Source organism: Oncorhynchus clarkii, chromosome 23 (genome assembly GCF_045791955.1).
Source record: "Oncorhynchus clarkii lewisi isolate Uvic-CL-2024 chromosome 23, UVic_Ocla_1.0, whole genome shotgun sequence".
NCBI classification, from domain to species: domain Eukaryota; kingdom Metazoa; phylum Chordata; class Actinopteri; order Salmoniformes; family Salmonidae; genus Oncorhynchus; species Oncorhynchus clarkii.
Window position 1 is genome coordinate 23,057,638 of NC_092169.1, and position 16,025 is coordinate 23,073,662.

General features: G+C 41.7%; 1 protein-coding gene across 1 annotated transcript; it reads right to left on the reverse strand.

The window, feature by feature from the left end:
• Window positions 1-901: 901 nt before the first annotated feature.
• LOC139381801 (zinc finger protein 503) lies at window positions 902-5,086 on the reverse strand. The gene is made up of 2 exons (XM_071125571.1): window positions 4,472-5,086; window positions 902-4,068 (listed from the first exon to the last, which is right to left on the reverse strand). Exons 1-2 carry the CDS (start codon window positions 4,712-4,714, stop codon window positions 2,644-2,646), a joined length of 1,668 nt encoding a protein of 555 aa, XP_070981672.1. The 5' UTR covers window positions 4,715-5,086; the 3' UTR covers window positions 902-2,643.
• Window positions 5,087-16,025: the final 10,939 nt, after the last annotated feature.

Genomic DNA, 16,025 nt, shown 5'->3' on the forward strand with positions numbered 1-16,025 from the left:
TACACAAACACACACACACACACACAGAGAAAGAAGTTGAGTTTGACAATAGCTGTTGGTGAAACAAGAGGAGAGATCTCTGTAATATGGTATTCAGCTAAATAACCAATGACAGGGTGGATGTGTGTAGCTATCATTCAGAGGCCAAAATAATTTAGAAATACTTCATTCATTCATATTCAAGAACATTTCTAGAGTATAGCTATGTATTTGCATGAGTTATAGATACAAAGTGGAAACACAAGCGTTTGATGGACAGATGAGCCAATAGATATAGATGTGTGGCAGTGATCAATGCTCTAGGGCTGTTGTTCTCTGTTGTAGCCTGTCACTTCAGAAACGCCCACTGTGTGTGACTTCTCGCCTTTCACACAGAATTAAGGAAATGGTACATTGCGCCTCACACCAGTTTGTGCCGGTAGAGGAGAATATCTTGGCTTTAGCTTGAAGCTATTCTCAGCTAGCTACACCGACAGCTAAGAACAGAAATAAAAGATTTATAGGCCTAGCCTGTCAACTATATATTCAGACACAATATATGTGTTTGATAAGGGTGGCACAAGACCTTAACATATATATTTTTTTAGGAAAATAAACTTCTGCTTTAATTCCACCATTTCCAAGTTTCCCAATTATGCAATTTAAAACATGAATGAATCATGTGGATTTGTAGTGTTAACCCATTAGCTATTGGTATTTGAGTAATATAACCTATATATTGAGTGCAACATGTTATTCCTATCTCGGGCATAGGCCCATTTCGTAGGCCCGGTGTGGAAATATTCAGTGAAAAGCAATACCTATATGCCGACTTGTGTCTTTAAAAATGTGGTTGCTTTTTCTCTGATAAATGCAATAATCAAGGCATGATTAATTACTGTACTAATAGACTGTCTATAACCATGTAATTTAATATTGTGTGACGTTAAACTTAGCCAGGCTACATTTTAATAGCATTTCCCATACAGAGCAAAGAAGCAGCAATGCCTATAAGCCAGCTGTTGATTAATTTCAATATCAAAAAATACCACGGAAGTGCAAACCTGTTTAAATTCAAGATTTGAATCGCCTACAATGCATGTTTTATATTTATGAATTAGTTCGCTTTTTAATTATATTATAGCCCTGAGTACAGTCGGGTGGATATTTAGAAGTTTGTGTGATAACATTCGGTAGTTTAAACTATTGATCATGGCATTTTGAAATGGTCCTGAACTTTTTGAACTCTGGAACACAATCATCTGACACTAGACAAGACAAATACTCCTTTAAATCTTTGAGAATCACTCAATGTTATGTCTCTAAAATCAGTCATTTTCCACCAACTATATTCAAGTGGGGCCAACGTGGAAATTGTTAGGTTATAGAAAGAGACATTCTAAAAATCAGTTATGCGCAACGTTCAATAAGTAGTCCTAGACAACGTTATTCCCTTAGGCCTATGCATTGAAAAGCATTTTAGAGTTTTGCCCTCTGTTTTTAGTAGGCTATGGTATAGTCATAATGAATGAATCTTAAATGACTAGTGAATATTGAGACATATTATAAATTCAATTTAGATAGATAAGCAAATAGCCTAACCGCATTTCTAAAGGAGGCGATATCGGTTTGTTGCTGAGGGAAACATTACGCAGGCAATGTCGAGAGAGAATTTATGCATCATCAAATATTGAAGTTCGGGATACAACTATATATAGCCAACAAGACTTTTGGGAATCACCTGCTTAAATCACTACAGAAATAAATGTCAAAGCTCATCTGCAATCAACAATTATGTACACGCTTTGATGGATGTATCCCGTTTTGGATCGCGCACACACAACCATGATGTTCAGCTATAATAATTTATCTAAAATGCATTCGAAATTGTGTTGTTAAAAGCCTATATTGTTTCAACGCTCAAGCATGTACAATTAGGCCTATATAGTTTAGAAACAAAGAATCATGCTAAAAATAGCATTTAGCCTACCCTATAGAAATAAAAGTACTCTAAAAACGTAGTCTACTCGTAAATAACGTTCTAGTTATTCTGTATAGGCAACCAGTTAATAAGATTAACCTCCCAATCAGCACATTTCATGATGTCCATTAAAAATGTTTATGAAACCAGAAAATGTTTAATGAAATAGCATGTTAAAAATGTAGATATTGTTGTTATAATCATAAAAGGAGGCACACGGAAATATGGAACAGAATTGTTTCTTATTTTTCCAGAATACATACAAAAAAAATACCAATTCTCTTCCCATGGTATACACCTGAAAAATAACAACAATTTAAAATGATGTGGACAATTTGGGATTTTAAGAAACAAACATGCATGTAAATAATTATCTTCTCAATGAGACATTAAATAAGAACAATACAATCATAGCAATTTCAAATGAACATCGAAATGAAAACCCTTATTTTAGCCTATTAGTATTCTACCATGTGTGTTTTCACTTTACCTATAGAGTTCAGTTTAAACATAATGCACTTTGAGTCTCTCAAATGTCTTCCATTTGTAGCTATTATCATCCGCCTTCAGCCGACATAAATAAATACCGAGTTCACGGATCCCGCCCTTAGGTTGAGCGTTGATATAAAAGTCTTTATATTTGCATTTTTATAACTATAAACTTTTCAAAAGTCAAGTGTGTTTCACTGGTATCCCAGCGCTGATGCTGTGGTGAGTCTCTGGCCGTACAGGGCATAGGGGGAGTAGTATGGCCCGGTGGCTGCGGGGACAGGGACAGGGGCTCCGGTAGGCAGGGGACTCTTGGAGTACGGATGGTAACGGCTGCTTAGTCCCAACGCGTGATGCGGACTCCTCAGCGTCAGTGTCCCAGGGCTTCCAGGGCCTCCTGACTGTGGCATGTGCATGTGGCATGCCATCGCAGCAGCCGCAGCACTAGCTAACGATGAGGAATTAGGGTAACCCGATATCAACTTCTCCGCCCCGGTGAAGGCTGTGTGCGTCCGCAGGTGGTTCAGCAGCTCCTCGGATGAGGAGAAACGCTTGTCGCAGGGTCCGTTCGCTGACACCCAGTTACAGACGTGAGGAAGGGGATCGTTGGGGAGCATGAAACCATAGGGGTACAAAGGATGTCCACTGAAAGATTGCGGAGAGGAGTGCATGCCGTGCAAAAGGTGTGTCGGGTACATGTGGTGGTACCCGGATTTCATCGCGTTGGCGGCCGCGGCAGCTGCGTTGTCGTGGCACTGCTGAGAGGCACTGGCAGCGCCCGCTAAGTGGCTGGCACAATGGTAACTTAAGCAGTAAGGGTCTCTACACAGGCTGGCTGACATGATGGAGGGTGGAGAGGCCCCGGCCAGGGGGCTGGATCCGGCCTTACTGCAGCCCATGCTGGCCAGCTGTGCGTTAACCAGGCTCCCGCCGTGAGGGAGGAAGTGTTGGGGATAACCAGCATAGGCCCCTAAACTCCCGGGGTAGTGCATGCCAGCAGGCGGCAGGGGAAAAACTGTCTGACCCGGTTTGTAAGGAGAGACTGGGGCTACAAGTCCTGACCCGAGTCCGGAAGCAGATGAAACGGAGGTTAGAGAGGAGGATTCCGAAGACATGGCTTTGGACCCAGGCGTTGTCTCCTGGTGCTGGTTCACCTCCACGTTAATTCCACCGCAACTCACGCTTATCCTGCTGTGGCTGTTAGTGGTTCCAGATCCGTCCGTTGTGCCATTTTTATTACAATCTGAATCTTTCTTGTCCTCCCTGTCTCCACACTTCCCCTCTGACGGCATGGGCGAGGCAGAAGTGCTAGAGTTGGGGCTGCCTGTTCGTGGCGTGAATGGCTGACAGGTGGCGCTCGGCACTCGGAAACCAGTCTTCTCTCCACTCGAGACGCCCGAGGACGAGTCCTTCTTATCTGACGGTTTGGAATAGGGTTTGAAGCTGGATTTGTCATCCACACCGATGTCACTCATTTTTAATGGACCGGATTTGGACTCCTTGTCACTAGATCCATTTGATGTTATAGAGGATAGTTTGGAGGAAGGAGGGGGGTCCGGTTTACCGATTTGAGAGCATGTCTGCGCCAGCAGTGCCAACGGACTCTTCTTAGCATCTAGCTGTAGAGAAAACAAAACCTATAATTTTACAAATCGAGTACTGAAAAAAAATATATACAAACAATCTCAAACAATATAGGACTTTTGGTCGAAATGCAACCAGAAACGGAATGTCCGAGTCCTTATCCAAAATAATTGTGCGCAGTGCGCAGCTTTTACGCGAGAATAGCCGAGCTCTACGAGTAGATTTAAGATTCCCATTTCCTAAATTCATAACAATTTCCCTTACCAATTATCTTTATAATAGAATAGCCCACATTTCCACTTCAATATAATAAATATGAGTTTTCATTTATGCTATTCCATGTCTTACATTCCGGGATAACCGTTTCTATGTGTAATGCTTACAAAACAAACATGAAACTTTGAAGCTTTTATTCTACTAGTCTTTTTGAAATCTTACCTCAATAGGGCTAATCGGAGTAGATGGTAACGGTTGAAGATACTCTGGGTGCAAAATGTGTCCTGATCGTGCCGTAAGCATTTTCAAAACCTTGATGGGGACTCGGTTAGCTTGCCGTAGATGGTCCGACGGGGGAACGGAGTGAAGAAAAGGCTTGTTGATGATATTCCGAGAGTCGATGCTCTCCCAGACTAGATGAATACTACTATTTCTCAGAGCAGATACCGAGGGCGATGTGATCATGTCCCAATTCTCACGAAATTAGTCGGTAATTCATTTATCAGATTCATCAAGAAAAGCAAATACAACCTCTTTCGAAAATCAAGAGATTGATATTGCGTGTAATAATCCGTATAATGAGAGGAAACGAAGAAGGTGCGGGTAGACGAGCAGGTAGACGAGAGTGAGTGCGAGGTTATCGCGAATCCGTGGCTGCGTCTTTCACCATGGGCATAGCGCGTTCTGTGTCTCCTGACTTGACCGCGCTCTATACTCCCGAAGTACGAACTGGTAGAAATGTTCACTTCAAAAGCATCTGAATTAGTCCGAGATTAAAGCCTTTGCCGCCTTCCAATCAAATGGGACCCCGAGGTGATTGGAGGGTCAAGGGGATGTGACGTTGCCTCTTTGTAAGCGCCTCTATATTGACAGCTCGGGGGAGGAGATAGTGAGGAGAAATAGTTGGGTTGTTATGTGCGCTCTCACGGACTCTCACCATCCTTGAGGCAGGGCTTGTTTTGTTTTTTCAATGTCTAAAAAAGTATATAGACCCAAGTCTGGAAATAGTAGTCTTTCTGGCATTTTCAAAACAGTGAACGTATTTGACTGTAGAGGTAGGCGATGTGGTAATGGTTATTACTGAAAGGCATATAGGCTACATGATATTTAGGAAATGGGAAATGTATTAATGAAACTATAGCCTGAATTAAATAGCCTAATTATTAGTTTGTTCTCTAGACCCTAATGTACTAATAAGCAATGTATTCGGCACCTTTTGAGCTATATTACCAAGATCTTTAATCAATAAATACAACCCTGTATCTTAGTTTACAGACATGTTCCTATATAAATTATATTCCACAACCAGAAGATCAACCACTTCAGCTTGAATTCCCCAATCAGACAAGCGTTGACAGGAACAGACCAATGCAGTGATGGAGGTATGTGAATGTCACATGTTTTCAGTATAATATACACCCCCCTTCTATTTCTATCTTCACGCCTCCGTCAACTGTCAATTCTGCTCCACCGCAATCAATCAGGTATTTGTCAGTGGCTGTCAATCCTGCCTTGATTTATGTCAGCTATTGTAGATGATTACATGCGAGCGTGGCTGCATGGGGAAAAGGACAAATGGAAAGACAGAGAGGCATCTGAGAAAAGAGACACTTCATTTGGATGAAATAAATCATCCTCGTGTTAAATTCAATTTGTATAAGCATCGACAATAGGTAGACAGCGACGCGCTAGACAATGCCACTTCTCCATAGCCTATAGTGTCCATGGGATTTAGGACGGTATTTGCAAATTAATAAGGATTTTGAGCAGAAAATTAAAGGACGAGGCTAACCAGATTTTATAGGGACTTAACGCAGGCAAAGCGACCGGAGAACCCGCTCGGTCGCAGATTCACTGGACTAATTAAGTAAACTTTTCCCCTTCCTGTCAAATACTTCATACAAGGAAAGTGTCCCAAACGGCCTAAAAGATGCCATGAACTTTTAGTGCTCGGATGTTTGATAATTTGTCAGAAATAGTTCAATGTCTACTATTATATTTCAGTAATGTTCATGTTCCTGCCTAAGGACAATAATTGGTAGGCCATAATGGACTTCACTAAGTGTATATAAATGCAACTGTATGGCTAATATTAGCCTACATTTCAATACATTTTAATGTAATTTGCTTCATTGTTAAAATAAAGTAAAAGGCAAATTTGTGCCCCATTCCTTCTGACTAGAAAGTGTTTTTAAATGTCAATCTAGTAGTGTTGCTTAGCAAGCTATATAGAATACTTAGAACAACAACCAAACTTAGAACAACACAGTTAGTGTGGGGCAAAGTTCCCCATAGAAAAGTCACTCTGGACTGGTGCCAATCGTATCCAACACATGTTAACATGTAGCCTAAGTTTCACATTTACTGAGTCAAACATAATGGCCTGGGTTTTCAGCAATACAAACAACCACTTTCCCGCAGATGCAAACGTATCTCTGCACGTATCGTAAAAACCTGCCATTTGCCTCTGGCACATGGTTATATCCCCAATAAAATGACAAAGAAAAGGGAACAAAAAACTGGTCCAGACATTTTATATGTCAACTCGATTTTATTTAGGCCTACATACAATTAAAATGATTTATTTTATTTAAGAGGGAGAAAAGAGGGGTGACTGAAAAAGAAAAGGAAAGAGAAATTGTGTGTCAGAGTGCTGAGAAAATAAGTTTAAAATACCTTGAACTCTTCACTGCTGAGATGGCTAATCAGTATTGAGGCTCGGGGGCAATCGGGTAGCTTTTCAATGCGGGGCCTCCTTTCATCTCAATCGGAATGGAGGCGCTCAATTAAAAGCCTATCAGTTTGTAAGTAAATCAACGCCTATCAAAGTTGTCACTTCAAACAAAACGATTATTATTGCAACCCGCCTCTACCATTAATCTCTCTCTGCGGTAATCCGTTTGACAGGTCATTGGAGAGCAAGAAAACCTGGAGTGGACGGTCACATGGGGCAGAAAAACAGCTGGAAAAGTAAATACATTTATTTTAGGCCTTCAAAGAATTGAGGGACACTGGTTGACAGGGATAGGAAAACTATAGGATATAATATTTGACGTTATATGATAGCCTAATTGGACGTTTTTTGGGAAGCGAAAATACAAAATAGAACTAATGTAAAATATGTACGCTACATAATTGATAGTTTAACCATATATAGGAATTATAGACAGAATATTACAATAATAAATTTTTACTAAAGTGTCACTTTTGACATTGGCCTATAGGCCTATTCACACGAAGCTCAATTTATTGTAGCCTTTTCATATAGGCCTAATGGCTAGCATTATATGATAGCAGTTTTGTTATATAAACCATATCAATATCATATCAATGTTTTATATTTTGAGGCTTAGAATATAAAGGCTATATCTAAAATGAATTTACATTGTATCCCAATGTATTTTACATTTAATATGATGCATAGCCTACAATGGCATTATATTTGATTTGATTTATTCTTAACATTTTAGACCATAATATTTTACTGAGTGTAATTTGTGAATGCCTTCCTCATTACCCTATGTGCACAAAACTGTCATTAATATTTAACTGTAGCCTGACAAGTTAAACAATACAAACATAAATCAATTCAATTACATTGTGACATTTATTTTGGTAGTAATAGACCTACAAAGTGGAAACTAACTAAGCAAAAAAGTGTCTGACAAATATTATATTTTTACATGACCCTGAAAGGCTGTAGACTTTAAAGGAAAACAAGAATGAGCAAACGGCCCCTTCTTTCTATTCCTCCAAATGTTGAGTCTGTCAGGTAAAACAGGGTGAGAAAGTTTCACAATATGCAAAGATATGTGATTGATAACAGCAGCCTAGCTGTTTTCTGCAAGGGTTGTCAGCCTGTGACACAATATGTGAGTTATTAGGGCAAAGAAGGGCAACCATAAATTCCCAGCGTCAGGCGAAACCCCTCTATTGTCCGTATGACGAATGAGCTTCTACACCAGACACCAAATACTCAGTATTACCCTTAAATGGGAACACATTTTTCGTGGCCACAATTCATGATATTTAAATAGAACGTTTTAAATGTCCCCATATATTTCATAACGGCGACATTTTTATGAATCACTCCCTAGATGTAAATATAATTATTTACAGCAGAACGGGAGTAGGCTAGCTTGGGCTGTGAGTTGGACTTTCAGCTTTGCACTATAGGAATAAAGCACTTGGGATATGCCTCTTTAGCAGAGGTGCGACAGCGAGGGCAACATAACAAATATGATATTAAATTGAGTTTAGAAATAGATTCAACATTTTATAGAGGGAGTCTTTGAATTATACAAGCCTCTAGGAATAACATAATTTAATACTTTAAACATGAAAAACGTTAAATACGTTTTCAATTATGCACACGCAGCGAGTGTCTCCGACTGTATAGAAGGCTCTTTGCTTTTTTGGTGTGCATAATGATTTACACACTTTTCTGTAGTAGGCTAGTCAAGCATATCAGCTATCTCACCACCCATTATTTTATTCTTGCATTCAATGATTTTTCGGAATGAGTTGCCTGTAGCCTACCATGGACACCTCCCAAAGCTATGTGTTTTATCATAGCTTCTTCACAGTCAATGGAAATATAATAAATAAGGATGATCTTCCAGGAAAAAGCATGCACGGTGAAGAACAGACCTACACATTTTTATCAGAGGGAAAAGGTGAAAAAGAGCGCATAGAACCACGTTACCTGACATAAAAGGCTAACAACAACATGTTCCGAAGTGAAACGACAGATCTGTGAAAACACTGAGCAAACGTAATCCTTTGTTAACTAATGTTGCAATGCACATATCGCTCCATACATTTATCAGTTACATTGTTACAATACGCTATAATGGGACATTGTAGGCTACAAATGTAGCGCGCGTGAGTTTTCCAGCAGTTGAGCCTCAAGAGCTCGAACTGGGGAGAGCAGATAGAGGATTTTCCGCGTCTGGGAGGTTCTAAAATGACGTCACTAACATACCCTCTGAACCACCAACATTGATAGTCCACTCGATGGGTCCACCTGTGTAGGGGTTTTGTTATTACAAAATGCTATTACACCTCTTTATGAGTTCAAGTAGGTTAGGCCTATATAGAAGCAATTTTGGCCTGCTTAAGTGACATCCCTTCAAATTAGTGGATTCGGCTATTTCAGCCACACTAGTTGGTGACGGGTATAAAATCGAGTACACCGCCATGCAATCTCCATAGACAAACATTGGCAGTAGAATGGCCTTACGGAAGAGCTCAGTGACTTTCAACGTGGCACTTTCATAGGAGGCCACCTTTCCAAAAAGTCAGTTAATCGAATTTCTGCTAGGGCTGCTCTGGTCAACGGTAAGTGCTGTTATGTCTAGAAGCAACAACAGCTTAGCCGCGAAGTGGTAGGCCACACAAGATCACAGAACAGGACCGCTGAGTGCTGAAGCGCATAGCGCGTACAAATCATCTGTCCTCGGTTGCAACACTCACTACCGAGTTCCAAACTGCTTCTGGAAGCAATGTCAGCACAATAATTGTTTGTCAGGAGCTTCATGAAATAGGTATCCATGGCCGCACACAAGCCTAAGATCACCATGCGCAATGCCAAGTGTCGGCTGGAGTGGTGTAAAACTCGCCGCCATTGCAGTCTGGAGCAGTTGAAACATGTTCTCTGGAGTGATGAATCACACTTCACCACCTGGCTGTCCGAAGGACGAGACTGCGTTTGGTGGATGCCAGGAGAATAGACTGCGTTTGGTGGATGCCAGGAGAACGTTACCTGCCCGAATGCATAGCACCAACTGTAAAGTTTGGTGGAGGAGGAATAATGGTCGGGGGCTGTTTTTCATGGTTTGGGCTAGACCCCTTAGTTCCAGTGAAGGGAAATCTTAATGCTACAGCATACAATAGATTATTCTGTGCTTCCGACTTTGTGGCAACAGTTTGTGGAAGGCCCATTTCTGTTTCAGCATGACAATTTTTAATACATTTTGTACCTTTATTTAACTAGGCAAGTCAGTTAAGAACAAATTCTTATTTTCAATGACGGCCTAGGAGCAGTGGGTTAACTGCCTTGTTCAGGGGCAGAACGACAGATTTTTACCTTGTCAGCTCGGGGATTCGATCGGGCAACCTTTCGGTTACTGACCCAACGCTCTAACCACTAGGCTACCTACCGCCCACAATGCCCCCGTGCACAAAGCGAGGTCCATACAGAAATGGTTTGGTGAGATCGGTGTGGAAGAACTTGATTGGCCTGCACAGAGCCTTGACCTCAACCCCATCGAATGCCTTTGGGATGAATTGGAACGCCGACTGCGAGCCAGGCCTAATCGCCAAACACTAAGTAATTTGAATCTCTAGTCATTTAGACAGGTTTCTTTTGTGTTATTGGGCACAGGGACTATGAGGGTCTGCTTTAAACATGTAGGTATTACAGACTGGGTCAGGGATAGGTTGAAAATATCAATGAAGACACTTGCCAGCTGGTCAGTGCATGCTCTCTGAGTATGCGTCCTGCACAGGAGGTTGGTGGCACCTCAATTGAGGAGAACGGACTCGGTGCGGAATGAGTGGAATGGTAATCATGGCATTTGATGCCATTCCATTCGCTCCGTTCAAGCCATTATTATGAGCCGTTCTCCCCTCAGCAGCCACCACTGGCATCCTGGTAATCTGTCTGGCCCTGCAGCCTTGTGAATGTTTACCTGTTTAAAGGTCTTACTCACATCGGCTATGGAGAGCATGATCAAAGCAATGACTCACTCCTGCAGGTTCATGCTCTACAACATCCATAGAGTACAACCCTACCTCACATGGGAAGCGTCACAAGTCCTAATCCAGGCACTGTCATCTCCCGTCTGGACTACTGCAACTCGTTGTTGGCCGCAGCTATCGCTCAGCCCAGTCCAAGCTCTTCTCTGTCCTGGCACCCCATTTGTGGAACCAGCTTCCCCCTGAAGCTAGGACAGCTAGTCCATGCATATCTTTCAAAAGCACCTGAAACCCTACCTCTTCAAAGAGTATTTTAAATAATCCCCCTCCTCACCTTGATTTCCTAAAACAAAACTTGCACTTGACCCCCCCCAGCCCCCCCCCCCCCCACCACAAACATGCTAACTGACAGATACTCCGCACTCTATAAAACACTTCATGAAAGCCCATGAGCTCATGTTGCGCAACATTTCTATAGGCTATGCAATTGCGTGAGAACAGAGTGATGGCCTCTATTAAAAAGAGGAGGGTCCTATCAGCTTTCTATAGGCTAGGCCTACTATATTTATTTCTCAACTTTCCTAATATTAAGGACATTGCTTCTCTTTACAACAGGAGTATAGCCTACTTGACTGGAATGAAAATGTACCACCATGAACCACCTCCATTTGCTATTTAAATGCATAGATGACATGTATTTTTTCCCTGTTTCGAGACAGGTGCATGATAATGGTCCATTCTAAATAAAATAAAAATTCACACATATTATTTAGTGTATGTAAAGAAAAGATTAAATCAAGAATAGTGTTTTGGGTGACAATATTAGCCTATCACTTGTGAATTATATATTATCACTTGTGAATGATGCCCAGGCAAACAGTGCATGATTTTTTTGAGATCTTTTTCAAATCATAGTCGCACACCTCATGTAGCCTAGCCCATACGCCTATATGTTTTGCTGTTTTCTATCACAACTAAAATGTCCACATAACTTCTTAAAGTGAAGCACATTAATCCGTTTTACAACGGGTATAGATCCTAAATGGCATACATATTCAGCGCGGGAGTTTCAAGATTGAGGAAGATAATGTTCACCATAAAAATGCACCTTTATAATGAAAGCCATACATGCATAATCACATTTGTGGTCACTTTTGAGAATGGTGTTTTCTTGCTAACGGAACCTTGTGCTTATAGCCTACTGCCATGTGCACATTGCTGCGCTTATAATGTGAAGAAAGTTTATCAACATTTTAAGCTAACCGTTATCATCTGTTGCATCAGGCTCGTTGCTTAAAACTGTTTTTTTGATGCTAGTGGTTGTATTAATTTAGGATGTATCGAATCTCACAACCGTCCCAGACTATGTTTGCAGTATTTATTTTTCGCACAGAATAGAGTAAGTCAATGTTTGTACTATGGTGGATAGTAGATTGGCATAGGCTAGTGCTTTTGCTATTCGTTAGGCCTACTCATCTTGTTGGCTGGCGAAAAGTAAATCTGGACAGTTCTTCCAATATCTTCAATATGCGCCTCGGAATTGGATAAGGACGCACGCAGTTGCCTCCCCAATGTGTTTGTCTTCACTTGTAGCCTGTGAGAAAGACCCGATCATGTGACGGCGAGTCATGTGAGTGGTGCTTCGGCACACAGCCGGGAGAAGGGAATTATAATGATTATATTCAGCCCAAGGGCACAACGGTCACAGGCCGCAAAAGGCATGGCATTTTTAGGGGGCATTACATCCACACAAAGGGGATGCAGCCGGGAAATTCGAGGCATTATTAAGTGCAAATTGTGAGTGAGAGACTGATAAAGTGTGTACAGACATGAGCTAAAAATAAAGCAGAGCTCATGCCTTTCATGAGACTTTTTAAAAGTCATCAATAGAGTTCATCATGCAGCCTTAGAATATACACAAAAATCAAAACATTTAGCCCAACATTTGTATCACAACTGAAGTTGCATAAATGCAAGCATTTCACTAAACCCAAAATAACAGCTGCTAATAAAATGACCAATAAAATTGGATTTGAAATAACTCTCCATTAGGCATATGGGAGGACCTGTTTCTTTGTTAACACTCAACACAGAATAGCCATGTGTGCACACCCTCAAATCTCAGAGAAAATACCCTTCTATTTTATTCACCTTTGTTCAATTGTATTCTTCATACTATAAAATAATAAAAAATAATTCCACGGAATTCTAAGCTGATCTTGTCTGCTAAATGAATGAGTGTAGACCACAGCCATATGGCATAGGCAGATCAGGGACTAACATAAGGACAACTCAGAGTATGCTATTCTGTTCTTCTGAAATGGACTACATTTTCTTCATATCATGTTTTTTTTTAGACCTGTTTAAAACAAATAATGGATTTATTGTGATGGTATAGGCTACATTTCATGGATTTATTAGACTTTGTAAAATGTAGCTGTTCCAAAGGTCTGCATCAGTGGCTTGTTGCCTATACGTGGAAGCCAGGTGATGCTAAATGTGTTTATGTTAATTAACGGTCAATTACCATGAGACTGGCAGTTATTTGCTTGTCAATCACCAGCTGACAAAATTTCATGACCACCACAGCTCTAGTCCCACCTAGCTATCCTAAGAAGAATGCACTAACTGTAAGTCGCTCTGGATAAGAAGGCCTACTAAATTACTAAAATGTCAAATGTAAATGTAAGGATCACACAGTCATCCGGGACCAGCTGGTGCTCTCATGAATGGTTTAGTGTTGCTTGCCTCTAAGTGAGCATAGAAGGCATTTACAATTGAAGTCAGAAGTTTACATACACCTTAGCCAAATACATTTAAACTAAGTTTTTCACAATTCCTGACATTTAATCATAGTAAAAATTCCCTGTGTTAGGTCAGTTACGATCACCACTTGTATTTTAAGAACGTTAAATGTCAGAATAATAGTAGAGAGAATCATTTCTTTCAGCTTTTATTTCTTTCATCACATTCCCTGTGGGTCATATGTTTACATGCATTCAATTCGTATTTGGTAGCATTGCTTTAAAAATGACTTAACTTGGGTCAAACGTTTTGGGTAGCCTTCCACAAGCTTCCCACAATAAGTTGGGTGAATTTTGGCCCATTCCTCCTGACAGAGCTGGTGTAACTGAGTCAGGTTTGTAGGCCTCCTTGCTCGCACAAACTTTTTCAGTTCGATCCACACATTTTCTATAGGATTTAGGTCAAGGCTTGTCATGGCCACTCCAATACCTTGACTTTGTTGTCCTTAGGCCATTTTGCCACAACTATGGAAGTATGCTTGTCCATTTGGAAGACCCATTTGGACCAAGCTTTAGCTTCCTGACTGATGTCTTGAGCTGTTGCTTCAATATATCCACATAATTATCCTGCCTCATGATGCCATCTATTTTGTGAAGTGCACCAGTCCCTCCTGCAGCAAAGCACCCCCACAACATGATGCTGCCACCCCCGTGCTTCACGGTTGGGATGGTGTTCTTCGGCTTGCAAGCCTCCCCCTTTTTCCTCCAAACATAACGATGGCCATTATGGCCAAACAGTTCTATTTTTGTTTCATCAGACCAGAGGACATTTCTCCAAAAAGTACGATCTTTGTCCCCATGTGCAGTTGCAAACCGAAGTCTGGGTTAATTTGTGGAGGTTTTGGAGCAGTGGCTTCTTCCTTGCTGAGCGGCCTTTCAGGTTATGTCGATATAGGACTTTTTACTGTGGATATAGATACTTTTGTACCGGTTTCCTCCAGCATCTTCACAAGGTCCTTTGCTGTTGTTCTGGGATTGATTTCCTCTTTTCGCACCAAAGTACCTTAATCTCTAGGAGACAGAACGCATCTCCTTCCTGAGCAGTATGGCGGCTGAGTGGTCCCATGGTGTTTATATTTGCGTACTATTGTTTGTACAGATGAACGTGGTACCTTCAGCTGTTTGGAAATTGCTCCCAAGGATGAACCAGACTTGTGGAGGTCTACATTATTTTGCCTGAGGTCTTGGCTGATAGTTTGTTAACAATACATTTGTGGAGTGGTTGAAAAATGAGTTTTAATGACTCCAACCTAAGTGTTTGTAAACTTCTGACTTCAACTGTAGCTCTTCTGGTAGGCCCGCATCACTGGGCTGCTCGCGGCTGGGTTTCCCTTTGTAATCCATGTTACTTTGCAAGCCCTGCCACATCCGACGACTGTCAGAGCCGGTGTACTAGGATTCGATCTTAGTTCTGTATTGACGTTTTGCCTGTTTTATGGTTCTTCGAAGGGCATTGAAGGATTTCTTATAAGCTCCTTAAAATTGGCAGCTCTAGCCTTTAGCTAAGTGTGGATGGCTTCTGGTTGGGATATGTATGTATGGTCACTGTCAGGATGACATTGTTGACGCACTTAATGAAGCCGGTCACTGATGTGGTAAACTCACATTACATGTTGTATGTTATGCAAATAAAGAAAGTTGGTCTATAACAGGGATGGGCAACTGGTGGCCCGCAGGCCCCTCTTTTGTAGGCCCGCTGTAACATGTTCGCTAAGAATTGGGAAGCAAGTACAGGGAGTGAATTTAATAAATAACGGAACAAAACAAGAAACACGAGTAGCGTGCAGACATGAAACACAGAAACAGTGCAAGATATAGGGGAGGAAATCAAATAATATGGAGTCCAGGTGAGTCTCATGAAGCGCAGGTGCGCGTAATGATGGTGGCAGGTGTGCGTAATAATGAATAAACTGGTGACGTCGAGCTCCAGAGAGGGGGAGCGGGAGTAGACGTGACAGTACCCACTATCTGATGTGCGGCTCCAGCCGCAGGATGCCGACCAGAAGGACGGTCCGTAGGATCAGGAGCGGGCCGGTCGTTCTGCTGAGGCGTGGGAACCTGTAGAGTTGGCCGAGGTGCGGGAACCTGTAGAGCCGGCCGAGCCGCGGGAACCTGTAGAGCCGGCCGAGGCATGGGAGCCGTGACGAGCCGGCCGAGGCATGGGAGACTGACGAGCCGGCCGAGGCTTGGGAACCTGTCGAGCCGGCTGAGGCATCCCCGGTTGCGTCGGCAGCAGCACTTGGAACCAACATCATCAGTAAATCCCTGTTGCT

What these genes read in the sequence shown, in the direction of transcription:
- LOC139381801 (XM_071125571.1), bottom strand. Translation starts at nt 4,714, where the DNA reads ATGATCACATCGCCCTCGGTATCTGCTCTGAGAAATAGTAGTATTCAT. An exon ending in CTCCGATTAGCCCTATTGAG is followed by an intron (nt 4,069 to 4,471) that starts GTAAGATTTCAA and finishes TTTTCTCTACAG; the next exon opens with CTAGATGCTAAGAAGAGTCC.